The sequence below is a fragment of the Micromesistius poutassou genome (assembly GCF_964030765.1).
Source record: "Micromesistius poutassou genome assembly, contig: SCAFFOLD_5604, whole genome shotgun sequence".
Classification (NCBI taxonomy): domain Eukaryota; kingdom Metazoa; phylum Chordata; class Actinopteri; order Gadiformes; family Gadidae; genus Micromesistius; species Micromesistius poutassou.
Window position 1 is genome coordinate 1 of NW_028179454.1, and position 15,244 is coordinate 15,244.

The 15,244-nt window shown below is 44.9% G+C and overlaps 1 protein-coding gene across 1 annotated transcript; it reads left to right on the forward strand.

Moving 5' to 3' along the window:
* Positions 1–2,087: 2,087 nt before the first annotated feature.
* LOC311372823 (E3 ubiquitin-protein ligase DTX1-like) lies at positions 2,088–9,043 on the forward strand (the record flags this gene model as incomplete). The annotated part of the gene is made up of 6 exons (XM_084489776.1): positions 2,088–2,151; positions 3,369–3,430; positions 4,991–5,149; positions 6,165–6,326; positions 8,300–8,389; positions 8,768–9,043. 6 exons carry the CDS (start codon positions 2,088–2,090, stop codon positions 8,993–8,995), a joined length of 765 nt encoding a protein of 254 aa, XP_084345902.1. The 3' UTR covers positions 8,996–9,043.
* Positions 9,044–15,244: the final 6,201 nt, after the last annotated feature.

A 15,244-nucleotide genomic window follows, 5' to 3' on the forward strand; every position in this document is an offset into this window, starting at 1 on the left:
TGAGTGGGTCGAGTCAGGGTCCCAGAGCTTAGCTGTGTAAGAGAGGGAGGGAAGCGGTAGGAGGGGAGACGATGCTGCAGACCTGAGGGGTGGACTAGTTCTGCACAGCCCGCCACAGCTCAGGGCTGTGCACTAGAGGCTAATCTCATGTATCACCGTACACAGACACTAGTGTGAACGGCGGGGTCTTCCCTGAATGTACCGCTCTGTTGTTGTTGACGTTGCTTGGGAGAGACGCAGTGCCTCGACTCTTCTCCAAGGTTCGACGTTTTCTCGTAAGAAGTATAACAGTCTGGATGTTATGATGACATTTAAATAAATTAACACAAAACCTGTTCACAAATAGCACCGTAGATCAAAGGCCATCTTAATTAATGCTGTGTTATACACCCGTAGCAACATAGTTAGTGTGCGCAAGTAGGTGCACGTGTGTGCGGGTGAACTCGCAAATTGTCGGCGTGATAAAAACATTGTTGTTTAAGACATTTATACGTTATGAACACTGTTGATGAAAACAAATTGGGTAACACCAGAGATGTGTTTGTGTTATGAGCGTCAGTGGTTTAGTTCCATCACTGCTCCCCTCAAGGGACATGCAGAAGAACTCTCCTCCATCGTGATGAGTGAATCATGATTTTATTCATAAGAAATCATCATTAGTCTCTCGCCTGCCACGGGGATCAGGTCATTCAGTAGTTCAGAGTGTATGTCGTATCAAGGCTCTGAAGGCGTTAATAATAACAGGGGACGTTATGAAGAGCTGTAAGAGTTTCAGGTCATCCCCCCTGCGGTGTTAGAGGTCATGTGTGTGTGTGTGTGAACCCCTCAGCCATGTGCCTCTCTCCTGGGGGACACATGCCCAGCATTCCCGGGTCCATCCCGGGTCGAGGTCTGAGAGGGCGTTCTGCCCCACCGTCCCTGTTTCCTTCCCAGATGGTGGCCGTTCTGTCTGGGTTTAGGATGTTCACACCATCATACCCCATCACCTGTCAATCAACCAAGGGATAGCGTCCATATTCAGGATTATGTTTATTTCATATGAATTGTCGTGATAGGTCGGGTCAATAACAATGTGTGTTTATAAATATTAAAGTTAATCTTATGTTTATCTTTTTTTTCTTTTTTTTTTTTTCGCTCTAAATATGTCAGAAGGCCACACAGAAATACAAACTGCTTTTCTCTCCTCTCTGCAGTGTCCCCGCCCTCCCAGTGAAGAATCTGACGGGTTCTGGACCAGTCCACCCAGCGCTGCAGGTGAGACCCCCCCTGAAGTTCTACACACTGTACTGGTTCTGGTGGTCATGGCAGAGACCCCCCCCCCCTGAAGGCTACACACACACTGTACTGGTTCTGGTGGTCAGGGCCATGGGCCTGACCACCAGAACCAGTACGACCTCCTCATCAACGTGATGACCTTGTGCTCAGCGTTTCCTTGGCTAGCCTGGGGGTTTGTGTGGGATTGCTGATTCGTAAGCTATAGCTCATTGATGGCACATTCGCTTGTGCAAAAACTATTTTGATGGTTCAGAAAGGTCCCATATAAACAAGCAGAATAGAAAAGATCCCTTACAACAAATACAAACAACAAGCTAGGTCCTACCTTGTATTTATAATATACCCTTTCTTTCTATTCTGTTTTCTGATGTGTGTGTCTGTCTGTGGGTGTGTTTGCATCTGTTTCCGTGGGTGTATGCTTTTCTATGTGTGTGTGTGTGTGTGTGTGTGTGTGTGTGTGTGTGTGTGTGTGTTGTGTGTGTGTGTGTGTGTGTGTGTGTGTGATGCATGACGTGTATGTGCATGTGTGTTGTGTGTGTGTGTGTGTGTGTGTGTGTGTGTGTGTGTGTGTGTGTGCGTGTGTGCGTGCGTGTCTGCATGTGTGCGTGTGTGTGTGTGTGTGTGTGTGATGCATGGTGTGTGTGTGTGTGTGCGTGTCTGCATGTGTGCGTGTCTGCGTGTGTGTGTGTGTGAGTGTGTGTGTGTGCTCCAGGTATGACTGGCATCCTGCTGTGCGCAGCGGGTCTGCCGGTGTGTCTGACCCGGGCCCCCCAAGCCCGTCCTGCACCCGCCCCCCCATCAACAAGGGGGACATGAGGCCGGTCCCGGGGGTGAACGGGACCCGCCGCAAGACCAAGAAGAAGCACCTCCGCAGGGGTAGGGCCAGCCCGGGACGGTGGGGGGGCGGGGGGGGGGGAGGGGTCCCGTACTAATCAACTGACAAGATTAAGAGAAGATACCGCTTCAGGTCTGATCTGGTGAGGAAAGGATCATAGTCAGACAGACATGGAGTCAGGAAGAGCATCAAGTACGTAAAAGTAACATCGATCATGCATAAAAGTAACAACCGATCATAAAACAAACATAATAAACAAACATAAAATAATTCCCCCTCCTCCCCACTACAGGATAAAACAACAGCTATGAAACATCATCTATATATAACAAATATCTATTTCTGCCTTTCATCCTTCAGCCTAATGGACTCCAGCTGCTCTTTGTAATACTATATGCTCATGGCACTCTTAATAATGTACTGACGCATTGGGTTTGAGTTCTCTAGCCTCCATGGCACCCCAAAGGGATTCACAGTTAATGTCTCCCATTCACCCATTCACCCATCAACACACCAGCCACAATGTCTGCCCCGCAAGGCAACCACCAGTTTGCTGAAGGGCACGTAGGCAGAGCATTCACCCAGCCAGCCCACTGTGGCCAGTAAACAATACACGCCGTTGACTGATTTGATTTAAAAATAAATAAGCACAAAAGAAGAACAAATGTAATGATTTATTAAAATAGTAATGGTTTAATGGCAAAACATTGGAAGGTTACCAGACATATTGTTTAACGCTATTCAAAAACGCAAAGAAGATAGAGAGCAAGAACCATCAACTCTGTCCTGACCTGCCCCCTTCTGAGTTATTGTACCTACAGGTCAAATATGCCTAGCAAGTACCTAAATGTCTTAGCACAAAGACCAGAATGCTATATGGCCACATTGCCTATATCTCTTGCAGAATCTGGACAAAAAATGATTTTGACAAATGATATTGGTAACAGATGTTTTAGTGAAGCCAGGAGTGGTTTAGTCCTTTAAGGGGAGATGGTAATGGGGGTATTGGATAGTTGGATGAACACAATTCTAGTGGAAGGATCTATGTTCAGAGAGGCTCTTTGTATGGGGAATAGAGAACAAGCATAAGGTGTGTGTGTGTGTGTGTGTGTGTGTGTGTGTGTGTGTGTGTGTGTGTGTGTGTGTGTGTGTGTGTGTGTGTGTGTGTGTGTGTGTGTGTGTGTGTGTGTGTTTATGATTTACATAATATATACGATATTCTTTGATGGCCTGCTGTTCCACCCTTCGGTGTCATCAGGCAAAAACCCAGAGGATGTGGTCCGGAGATACACAGAGAAGATTAAAGTAGTGCCTGATGAGGTAGGGAACACACACACACACACACACACACACACACACACACAGATGCACACACAAACACACACACACACACACACACAAATAAACATTATTTTTTCATCGTCATGTCATGATTTGGTTCTGTGTGGCTCCTCTGGCCGTCAAGTTCTGCAACGCAAACATCTTAGTGTCTATTGACGTTGTTCATACCTGGCTGTGTTCTGGGCATTAATTATCATTATGGGCATACTGTGCATTATGCAGATTACATATCGTATCACGCTCACGTAGCTGTTTGCCTCATCAACAAACACCCTGAGTGTGTTTGTTGATGAGCGCTATAATGCTGGTACTCCTCCTCATTATAGTTATGACTCATTCTCACCATATCTTTTGTCTTCAGATAATAACGGCACATTTTCCACTTCAGATGAATCTGCTTTTATTTGTAATTATTTTTTGGTACAAATAATCGGTGCATAAAATGAGACATTTGAATTGAAATGCAAACTCTGTTAGGGAACACAAATTTACTTCCCCATTGTTCCTGACCCCTGAACTTCACCCTACCATTGGCTCTTGTAGGGGTGTACCTTTATTTTTGTAATTGTCATCATTTATGAATAGTATTTGCAAGAAGAAAAAATTATAATACGTACTTTCTAAACTATTGATCATCAAAAAATACTTCATGATCTATGATGCAGAGGTATTGGCAATAGCATTAACCAGAAGTAAAACATTTCAACATTTCATGTCAAACATCCCTTTAAAGGACTACAACGAGAAATCGGTACCTTAGCGTTTGCCTATCTCACCCAGGTTCAGACAAGTCGTCTCAGCCTAAACTCCTCGTTGTGTGTCCAGAAGGGAGTTGGTTGGGTAATCACATCTATTTTGGGAGCTGTGATTATCAGGCTACCTTCGATGCGCCACTGACAAGCACATCTCTACCGACTCTACCCAGCCAGAGCAGTGATCATGTAAAACCACAGTGCTGGAAATAGGGCAGAGTTAGCAATGTTGGTAGACAAACTGCAATTTTGTTGTGTCGACTCGTGACTGGCCCTGGTTTCGTATAAGCGGCTATTTTGAACTCATTGGAGATCTTTTGAAGTATATTCCCCTCATATAAACAGCAGCTAGGCTACTGTACCTAACCCAGTGAAATCCCCTTCTGAGACACACTATGATGAATGAGTTCAACCGCTCTGAACTTGGGTAAGACAGGCAGACGCTAATGTGTAGATTTCTCAGCATATCGCTGTAATAAACTATTGCTGAAAGCAAAGTGCTTTGGTGAGGCTATATATCTTGTTTAAATCAACTTTTTGATTGCAATAAAGATATAAAATAAAATGGTAAATTTCAGTACAGGATACCTGCAAACACACACATGCACGCATGCACACACACACACACACACACACACACACACACACACACACACACACACACACACACACACACACACACACACACACACACACACACACACACACACTAGCTGTATAGCTGCGTGTGAGGTAGTTGTTTCTAAAGAGAGCGTTCGGTAATCGAGTGTCGTTGGTGTGTTTCCAGGACTGTACCATCTGCATGGAGAGGCTGGTGATGTCATCGGGCTACGAGGGGGTCCTGCATCAGAAGGGCATCAAGCCCGAGCTGGTGGGCAAGCTTGGCAAGTGCGGCCACATGTACCATCTGCTGTGCCTGGTGGCCATGTACAACAATGGCAACAAGGTGTGCAAGGCTCCTGTTGTCCCCAGCAGATACCTCACATTCTCCACGTCCACTCAGACTATGACCAGATACACCAGATACACTATACACTAGCATTAGTCGGGCTAATGCTTAATAAATACGACGGATTGGCGTGCCTTTTCAGAAGTGCCATCCACATCTTTCTTTGTCAAATCAATCAAACCTGCTACTCCAATAACAAGAACCTAAACTCTTCTAGCAAACATTATTACTAATACAATGTTTAACTACTATGAGTATTATAAACTATTTCAGTGATTAAGTGTTTTTTTGCACAAAATTGTCTTCCATAATATATTTAAGCAATAGATCACGACAGGCTGTGGAATGTGTTCATTATACCACAGTTAAGGGGCGTTGTCCGTCCCGACGTGCAGCTTTTATAAAACGGTTACGTAAGTATGGCGAAATGAAAGTCATAGACACCCTCAATTTTGAAAAAACGAGAAAGTCAGAAACACATTTTTTTAACAAATACAAAAATGTAGTCCCTCCTGGCTGCCTGCAAAGTGTGCGGCGGTTGCTATGCAACACGCTGTAGCGTCCTTCAGAGAGAAGGCTAGAGACGGTAGCTCGGTGAGTGAACTGCCTTCTATTGCCTTCTATCGAGCAGTTCACTCACCGTGTGCCTATTGCTTTACAACATTTCCACCCTCTCCATCAATCAACATCATTTTAGGCTTCAGTGAACTATGCTATTGCTTTTATATACAAATAAACGACAGTTCAAGTTAGGCGCGGAGTGATACGGAACTCCGTAAACTGAACGGGCGTCATAGCTGTGTGTATATATACGCTCATTATACAACAGTTAGGAACCAATCAGATCACTTGATTTACGCCACCCGTTTTATAATTAAATATAAAAAAAACGTATATCATATATATATATATATATAAATTATGTATATCAGATATGTAGTATATATTAATTATACATGTATAATTGATATCTATTATGTATATTACATATATAATGTATATAAATGCCCAGGACGGCAGCCTCCAGTGCCCCACGTGTAAGGCCATCTATGGGGAGAAGACGGGCACCCAGCCCCCCGGGAAGATGGAGTACCACCTCATCCCCCACTGCCTGCCCGGCTACCTGGACACCAAGACCATCCGCATCGTCTACGACATCCCCGCCGGCATCCAGGTCTGTCCCCCCCCCACAAACACCCCTGGTCCTGTCTTGACCTAACAGATCTTTCATTGATGAACCGGCCGGTCACATCGTCAGTGTGGTTCCTACCTACTGCACGCACGTCTACTGCGCATCATACGTTGTCTTTAATCTGTTTGCCCGCTTTTTGTGCGGTTAACTGCTCCTGCGTACGCAGGAGCAGTTAACCGCACAAAAAGCGGGCAAACAGAGTAAAGACAACGTATTGATATCTATTATGTATATTACATATATAATGTATATAAATCAGCCTTCCTCATCTCCTTACTCCGTACTTTCAGCTACAGAAACCATTGGACTATCAAAGTGTCCAGTTCTTTAAACGCCACTGACGGCTATCTCTCGGCGTCTTTCAACTTTTTAAACTATTAACGCTTTTTCAGCTTTTTTTTCTTTTACAATGTCAAGTCAATTCTTCTCTTGACACTTTCAACGTTAACCTTCGTTCAAACCGTTTAACAAATCAACAGCTCCATATCGGCTTTGTCTCATTGATGTACGCTGAGGTTAGAGCGCGGAGGACGTGCAGGCAGTGTTGCCAGATTGGGCGATGGTTTACCATCCGCGGCATTTTAGCACGCACATTCTCTCGCATTCTAGTTATAAGCCCCTATTCATTAATGTAAATAGTAACGACGTTAATGTGTTATTACCAAAGTGTACAACAGAGGTAGGTTTTTGCCATCACTTTGAATGGTGGATCTGATGAGAGGAATCCTAGCAGTGACACCGGACCCCTGGACCACAGCTTCTGCAGGAGGACCACAAATGTCATCGTGATGGCAGAGCGGAGCGGTAATGGAGTCATAAAGTGACCTTTAATACCAGCAGAGCAGAACTCATCCCCCAGGGGGGGGGGCGGGGAGCACTCTGATCACCCGAGAGCACAAGCCCTGCTCACTCTCTCTCTCTCTCGCACTCTCTCCTCCTACTCTCTGTCTCATCTTTCTGCTACTCTCCTTTCTCTCTCTCTCTCTCTCTCTCACTCTCTCCTCCTACTCTGTCTCATCTTTCTTCTTCTCTCTCTCTCTCTCTCTCTCTCTCTCTCTCTCTCTCTCTCTCTCTCTCTCTCTCTCTCTCTGTGTATCTCTTAGCTTAAAGCAGTTCGGTGGTCAGCTGGACACTATCAGATATCCTCATCCTCGTCTGCTAATCCGGGGGTCGGGTCACAGGGGCAGCAGCTCTAGCAGGGGGGCCCCAGACTTCCCTTTCCCTCTGACGGGGGGTATCCCAAAGCGTTCCCAGGCCAGTGTTGAGATATAATCTCCACCTAGTCCTGGGTATTCCCTGATGTCTCCCCCCCCCCCCCACTGGACCTGCCTGGAACACCTCCCTAGGGAGGCGCTCTAATCCGAGTTCCTCACGGATGGCTGAGCTTCTCACCCTATCCCTAAGGGGGACGCCAGCCACCCTGAGAAAACCCGTCGTGGCCGTTTGTACCCGCTATCTCGTCCTTTCGGTCATCACCCATCCCTCATGACCATAGGTGAAGGTGCGGTAAAGCTAACGCAATACCGGCCCCCGCTGCTCCGATTCTCCAGCCAATCTCACGCTCCATCGTACGACCTCACTCACAAACAAGACCCAGAGGTACTTCACTTGGGAGGACTCATTTCCTACCCAGTGTAGGCAATCCACCGGTTTCCTGCTAAGAGTCATGGCCTCAGAAGTTATCTCCCTATCAGATATCAATAATTAAAAGGTGGTACATGTAAGGTTTCAGTCATTAACCAAAGTGGTCATTTTTTGAAAAAGTGCAGCGTCCCGTGCTGCAGATTTAATAATAAAATAAACATGTTGTGCCATTAGTTACCACCAGGGGGGGACAATGCAAGCTATGTGGCCACTACGCCCCCACGGGCTCTGTTTGCGTTCTCCTCCCCGGTTGAGCTGCAGCGGTTAAAGAGACACATCGAGAGTCACGGCTGTCTGTTTGTTTCCTCCAGACCCCCGAGCATCCCAACCCAGGGAAGAAGTTCAGCGCGAGGGGCTTCCCTCGCCACTGCTACCTCCCCGACAACGACAAAGGACGGAAGGTAAGAGGAACACTTCCATTCCGGACGCAGTGATCAGCATCAGCAGGGCCGTAGCCAGGGGTTGAAAAATAGTGAGGTCCAGGGGGGAGTTGCGGTTTCAGTTGCACACGGCGGGCACAAAGTAACGTATCAAGTCTCAAGCGCATTAAGCATTGATTGACTCTGAATCTCGGAGAAGTTCTCCACCACAGATTTTGTGTACAGTTATATTTAGTTTCTAATGGTATTTTTTATCTCTGGAAAAATCAGAGCTGGCTACGGGCATGAGCGCCAGCACGCCCCTATTAACTGAGGCGTCGTCGAGTCCTGGATGTAGGATCACGACGAGCTGATGGACGATGTCATGCCCGCCCCTCCCCCCCTCCCCCCCCCCCCCAGGTGCTGAAGCTTCTGATCATGGCCTGGGACCGCCGCCTCATCTTCACCATCGGGACGTCCAGCACCACGGGCGAGGGGGACACGGTGGTGTGGAACGAGATCCACCACAAGACCGAGTTCGGCACCAACCTGACGGGCCACGGCTACCCGGACCCCAAGTACCTGGACAACGTGCTGACGGAGCTGTTGGCGCAGGGCGTCGGCCGCGATGACAACGCCAAGGACTGAGAGGGGGGCGCGACCCAGGACCGACCCGCACGACAGACCCCCCCCCCACCCCCCCACCCCCCCCATCCGAGACGGACTCGGGAAGACCACCAGCCGAACCCCTCGCTCCATCGACCCAGGCCTTTATTTCAGTCTCTCAAAGCAGGACCAGGCTGGACGCTTTTTTGCTGGGTTCTCTCTTTTGTCTCCCTGACGTCTCTCCCTCTGTCTCTCTCTCTCTCCCTCTCTCTCTCTTTTCTCTCCCCTCCCGCCTACCCCCCTAGAGAGCAGGCCTATGGGAGCCCGGGGGCCACTGCAAGACCGCAGCAGAATCCTGACCTCAGTGGGAAGACGGCAGAGAGCAGACGGTCCCCATGGGCCCCATGGTCCGCAGATTACTGGTTATTCACTTTATTCAGCTGATCCTGGTCTGCAGGGGTTTTTTTTTGCTTCCTCCCTTAATGGCGCTTTCTGAGGCCACTGGCTGGAGACTGAGGGTCTGCCAATTATATCGGAATGGGATTAAGGAATGTATATACGTGGTAAGGAGTAGCCTCCCACTGGTTGTAGTGGCAGGTAACTGGTATGGTCTGGGAGAGTCCATGTTGAAGTCCCAATGAACGGGAATCTTCTGTTTCTGTACTGAATGGAAAAGGGCTGAGATCTCAGCTGTTGGTTGGAGATCAGCCAACGCTTTGATCCAAACTGCATGGCCACAAAAAGGCTGCCCGGCGATTGTTGACTGAAGAGGAGGGGTCTTTGATCTAGCCCAATACGTAATGTTTTTAATAATATATGTTAATATATATATTATACTCTTGGAAAATGTGCTGACAGTCTCGGGTGTTGCCAGGTTTTGTGTAAAAAAAAAAGAAAAGGTGGCTGGAGAGAACTACAATATGCAGAGTCGGCTGAAATAGTTGATGACTTTCCTATTTTCTCTAAACGTAGGAATGAAGTAATAATGTATCTCCTTTAGGACGGTTTAAGTCATGATTTAGCATTTAGTTTATGCAGAAGTGCTCGCCCCTTAGGTTGTTGTTAGTTTTCTTGGCTGGAGTCGATAGCCCATGACTGCGGCTGTAGTTTGTTCCCCTCTGAAACATAGAAAGGATCCGTTTTTGCATGTAGAGCGTCCAATGAGCTGAAGGAACCTAGATGTGAACACGGTACTAAATGATAAACAAAGTATATGCTTGGCAATTCAACTTGTATTAGACGGACTCTGAACGGATGGTTGGAATCACAAGCAGCCTACAAACTGTTTGAATGCTCGTCAATTTAAAAAGTAAAGAAAATGTATGCCAGTGCAGAAGGCCTCTGCGATGAAGAAAGCGTTCTGCTTCCCGGCATGGTTAAAGCTGTTGGTTTCTGGTGTTACCTTTGATAAGGCTCATATTCAAAATGCCGGCCTCAGCCTTTGAACAGAGACTCTTTACAGGTCTCAGACCAGCTCCCCTCCCAGGTCTCCAGGTCTCTTAGGGGACATCTGCGTTGTGGCTGGTCTGAGCAGGCTGTTCTGAGCAGGCTGTTCTGAGCAGGCTGCTCTCTGCTGCCCTGCAGTCGACCAACAGTCCCTTTGGGATCTGACAGAGGGTTTGTTAGCAGTCAGGTGACCCGTGTGGACAGCCCCCCTCAGAGGCTCCTCAGCTTGTCCCTCAGTGGGGCTCATGTTAAGGTTGTTTATACTGGTTGTCACTGAAGGTTAAAGTTGTTGCAAAAATGATAACTTCCAGCCCCGTAATTCCAGGCCTACAGGACTCGTTAAAAATCAAGTCAATTATTTTTCCTTGGATAAATACATAATTCTCCTGAATACTTAATATTCAGTTGATTTTACCAAGCTGAGGAGTTGGTATTGAGGAGGATGTTGAGGGTTGTAGTGGTAAATCTGCTCAATAAATCTGCTGAATATTTGGAGTGAATCACAGTCTTCCATAGCGGTTCCGGCCAGCGGTGTTCCTTCAGGAATGTCGTATTAATCGTATTGAAGCTTTTTAACTTATATGTAGACGAGAACGGACCCGGTCGTATGAACACCTTGTTCTTATACAAGACATTGCATTGAGGAAAAAGACATAATCACAATGAAATACAAAACGGTTAGAATGTTCCATGAAATTAGTTTCTGCAAATATCTTTATCTAAATTAATTTACATCTCATTAAATCTAATCTTACAAAGAGAATAACAAATTGGAGTTGGAGAAAATGATTTGGGCTCCATAACTTCAGTTTAACCAGATTTTATAACACAGATAGATGTCAATCAGGACGAATGCATACTAACGCTGGCTGCGATTGATTTGCCAGTATGTCAGGGACTGTTAGGGTATGATGGAGCTAGTACCAGTGAAGCTTACATTGATGTCAGTTAGTCTAATATAGTGTCAGTGCATTCACCCCCAATGGAGAATATTTAACGTATGTTTCCACTATCCCTGCTGGTCTTTAGGAGGGCACGAAGACCTCCCCCGCTCCCTCCCAGATGATTGATCTGCTATTTTCGTTCTTCTCTAGAACCAGGAGGGAGTTTCTATCGAACCCCAGGAGGAAAACTAGGCAGAGTACATTCTTTTCAACTGCTATATTGCCTGAACATTTTTGCGTTATCTTTGATTACAGGAAGGTGTGAGAGAGACTTCCAAGATTATCAGGGAAACATATTATTCTAAAGGAGCACTGTGTATGTTTTTGCCTTACAATATATATATATATATATATAATTGATTGCCATATGCTTAGGTAAGAGGATAATTGAATGATGATAAACATATGGGTGGTTTACCTGCCAGGCAAGAAAATAACGTTTGAGCGGATGGTAATTTTGAGCCAGCTAAAAATGATACAAAAATCTACACAGTGCTGCTTTAGGTCAAATATAATAAAATGAATTGTACAAATGCAAAGTTATGGTTACTTTTTTCATGGTTTACTCGCGCAGTGAAGAGAACAGGGAACAGGTTGAAGTGCGTAGGTCATTTTGGAGGTATTTGGAATTGTGTTGTTCAGAAATAATGATGGACAAAAACAATTATTTGTCAGAATGATTTTTATGCAAATCCCTGTATGTTAAGAGCTAATCCTTCTTAATGTGTAGCAGCTCCTTTTGGTTTGAATGAGAATAGGAAGTGATTCCTTTTATGGGGTGTTGATTCTCAACTAGAAAGCATGTTTCCAGCGCTGCTCAGAGTTCAGTATTGGAAAAAACAACACGTTTTTTATATATATATATATATATATATATATTTGTCAATTGATGGGCTTTAACCAAACTGTCAAATAACATTCATTAATCCTTATCAAGATACATTCCATAGTACTTCTCACCCCATATTTTGATTAAGAAGTGGAACATAGAACAATCCTGACTTATACGATGTCATTTCTACGTAAGGAATTTAATGTAGTAATCTCCACTGCATACTGTAGCGTACTTATATCTACAATAATATCCTTACATTGTGTCTACAGGTGTGTGTCTGTGTTGTTCCTCTGTGTGGGCATTTGAATGTATGACGAGTTTCGTAGGTTAATATTTTTTAAAGACACAGTAATGTTCTCCTAGAGGTGCATGTCAACCAACATATGTATGTCTATTGAAAATGCAACGCTTTTGTAAATGAAAAGTCAAATTACTCCTTAGTTGTATAATTCAGGGTTGCTTTACACTAAATATTTGAAAGAAAAAGATGTCTCTTTTTTCCAGGACTTTTGTTTTTGTAGAGATGAAGACGGGGTGGCTTTTGCTCCTTCTCTCCTTTCTGCAACATGGAAAACACGTTTGGCCTTTTCCGTGGAACAGGGGGAGGGTTGGCCTGTTTTAAAGCCACAATTGAGTTTGTGATTTAACCCTCATTTAACTTTTAACAGCAGTTGCTAACCGATCATTAACCAACGATTCACACAGAGTAACGTCGACACCGTTTGAGCGGTCAAACTGAACAGAGAGACGTGGAGAGAGACGTTGGTCATACTATAAAGGGCTTCTTAACCTACCAGTCTTTGAGTCGTGCTGATGACCGTGTTGCATGTTTGTGTGTTTCTTGTGGGATAATAAATGGGCCCTCACCAGGGGGGGCGGCTGTTTGACCATGTGACTCCTTGTGGTGTTCTTTACATTGCCCCGCTCCACCTTTTGCTTTTTGCCGGCGAAGCACATTACCTCTCATTACGTGGATGTGAATGACTCTCAGAGTGCAGCAGCCGTTCCCATCCCATGCTATAAAGGTGCTTTATGGAGGCTTCTGTCGGCCGGCTGTTAAGTGACTGCTGTTACTACTGTTACTGTGCTCCGGCTTGGCGCCGCCCACTCACCGCCCCACTGGCCGGAGTGCTATCTTACCTGTCATTGGCTGCTGTGTAGCAATCCATCACCTGCTGTTCCTGACGGCAACACCCGCCGCCCGCCCCCCACCTGTCTCATTGTTCACCTCTCTGTTTTAATCAGAGGCTTTCACGGCAGGTGTGTCTCATTAGAGATTTAACGAGGCAGGGAGCTAGTGTGGCAACACCTCCAGCCCTCTCCATTTCAACCACGTTGTGTTGATTAAAAATGTGTGTGTGCGCGTGTATGTCGCTTTAGGTCGGACACACGTTGTAATCTGGTCTAAAAGAAGAGAGTATGTGTATGCATGCCCTGGATCAAAGAACAAGTTAATAATCTTTTGTACACAAAGTACATTTGTACATCAATGTTCATACTGTAAGATAAATATATGGCAGCATTTGAATAATTCACAATTTAGGAAAATTAAATATTTGTACTTTATTTTTTGCAGTGTGGGGTTTTGGGTGTTAAAGGCTCAAACTTTAACCACACTCGCATAAAACAAATGAATATTTGAGACGATACAGTCAATAGTTGAACAAACCATAATTTATACAAGCAAAATAAAAGCCATGCAAAAATTGTATTGCAAACTCTCAATCAGAGTTCACAGGCAATAATTAGTCTCCAGCTTATTTATAAAAACAAGAATAGTGTTACATACTATGAAAAATGGCAACACAATTGACCTCAGGTTCCACGTCATACTACAGTTAATGAACATTCAATAACAGTATCTCTTGAATTTCCTGTTTGGCTTTTCTGTTGTAAAAAATACATTTCAGGCAGTTTTAAAGTGTCTCCTTCACATATAAATAAGTCATTTGTCCATCTCCCAATGCCTGATGTGCATTACGCCTACCTTGAATATAAATAAGTATTTAGTATCATCCTTTACAATGAATAACCATCAGTGTTTCTTAAAATAAGCCAAAGTAAATAAGAACATGCTTGATATGCCAACATAATTAAAATCAAGCTTTACGTTGGATAATTGAAAATGACATGTTATATAACATATTTGTAAGTATAAACTACTTTGGCACCTCTAATTTTGCCTCATACTTTTTCGGGACAATTACAAATGGCACCAAGGAATGTCTATTTGGTGAATGTTTCTCTTTCCACACTCTGTGAATATGTAGTAGTAGGTAAATGTTACCCATATTATTTTCAGAATCATTTCAAATATAGATACCTTCAAATAACTTGAAATGCAAGAAAATGATATAAAAAAAAATGAATACCAAAATATTAAGTTAAACTCCACTGAAACAATAGCTTGAATATCACAAATCGTCATTGAGTTGCCCTTGGCAACAGCTAAGTCATCACTGTATTAATTGAAGACATATTTTCTGTAGAATAATAACAAGCCGTTGCATGTTCTTCATAAACATGCTCGCTTTAGTGGAACACGACCGACCGTGGAATGGCTGTGTGACGTAGTAACCGCGGCGTCACAGCAAATAATATATATAGCACACAGAACAGAAGCCATCTCAGGAGAACCGTACATTCAGGTACCGGATGGAAGCAGATTGCATAAATGTTGAGACCGATCTCAGTTCAGCATCCCAAGACAAAACCGTTATATTTCAACAACCAGGACCTGCAATACATTGCTTCCCTTCTACTGATCCCAGATCAATACAATCGTTTGTATTTGTTTCATCAACATTTTTATCTGTCCCTAGGGAGTGTCTGTGGGGGGGGGGGGGGGGACGTCAGAGTTCAGATGAGGGCGACACACTTGAGACAGCAGGAAAAACATCTCACACTTCCTCTGGATCCTCCTGTTCCCTGGCAACCACAAGCAACAAAATATCAAACACCTCTCGGAGGCGTCTCCTCACACCACGTGCACCCGGCCCTCCTGCTCTAGGGCATAAGGGTCACGCCCCACGCCTCCTCCTCCTCCCTGCTCCTCACGCCCCCCCC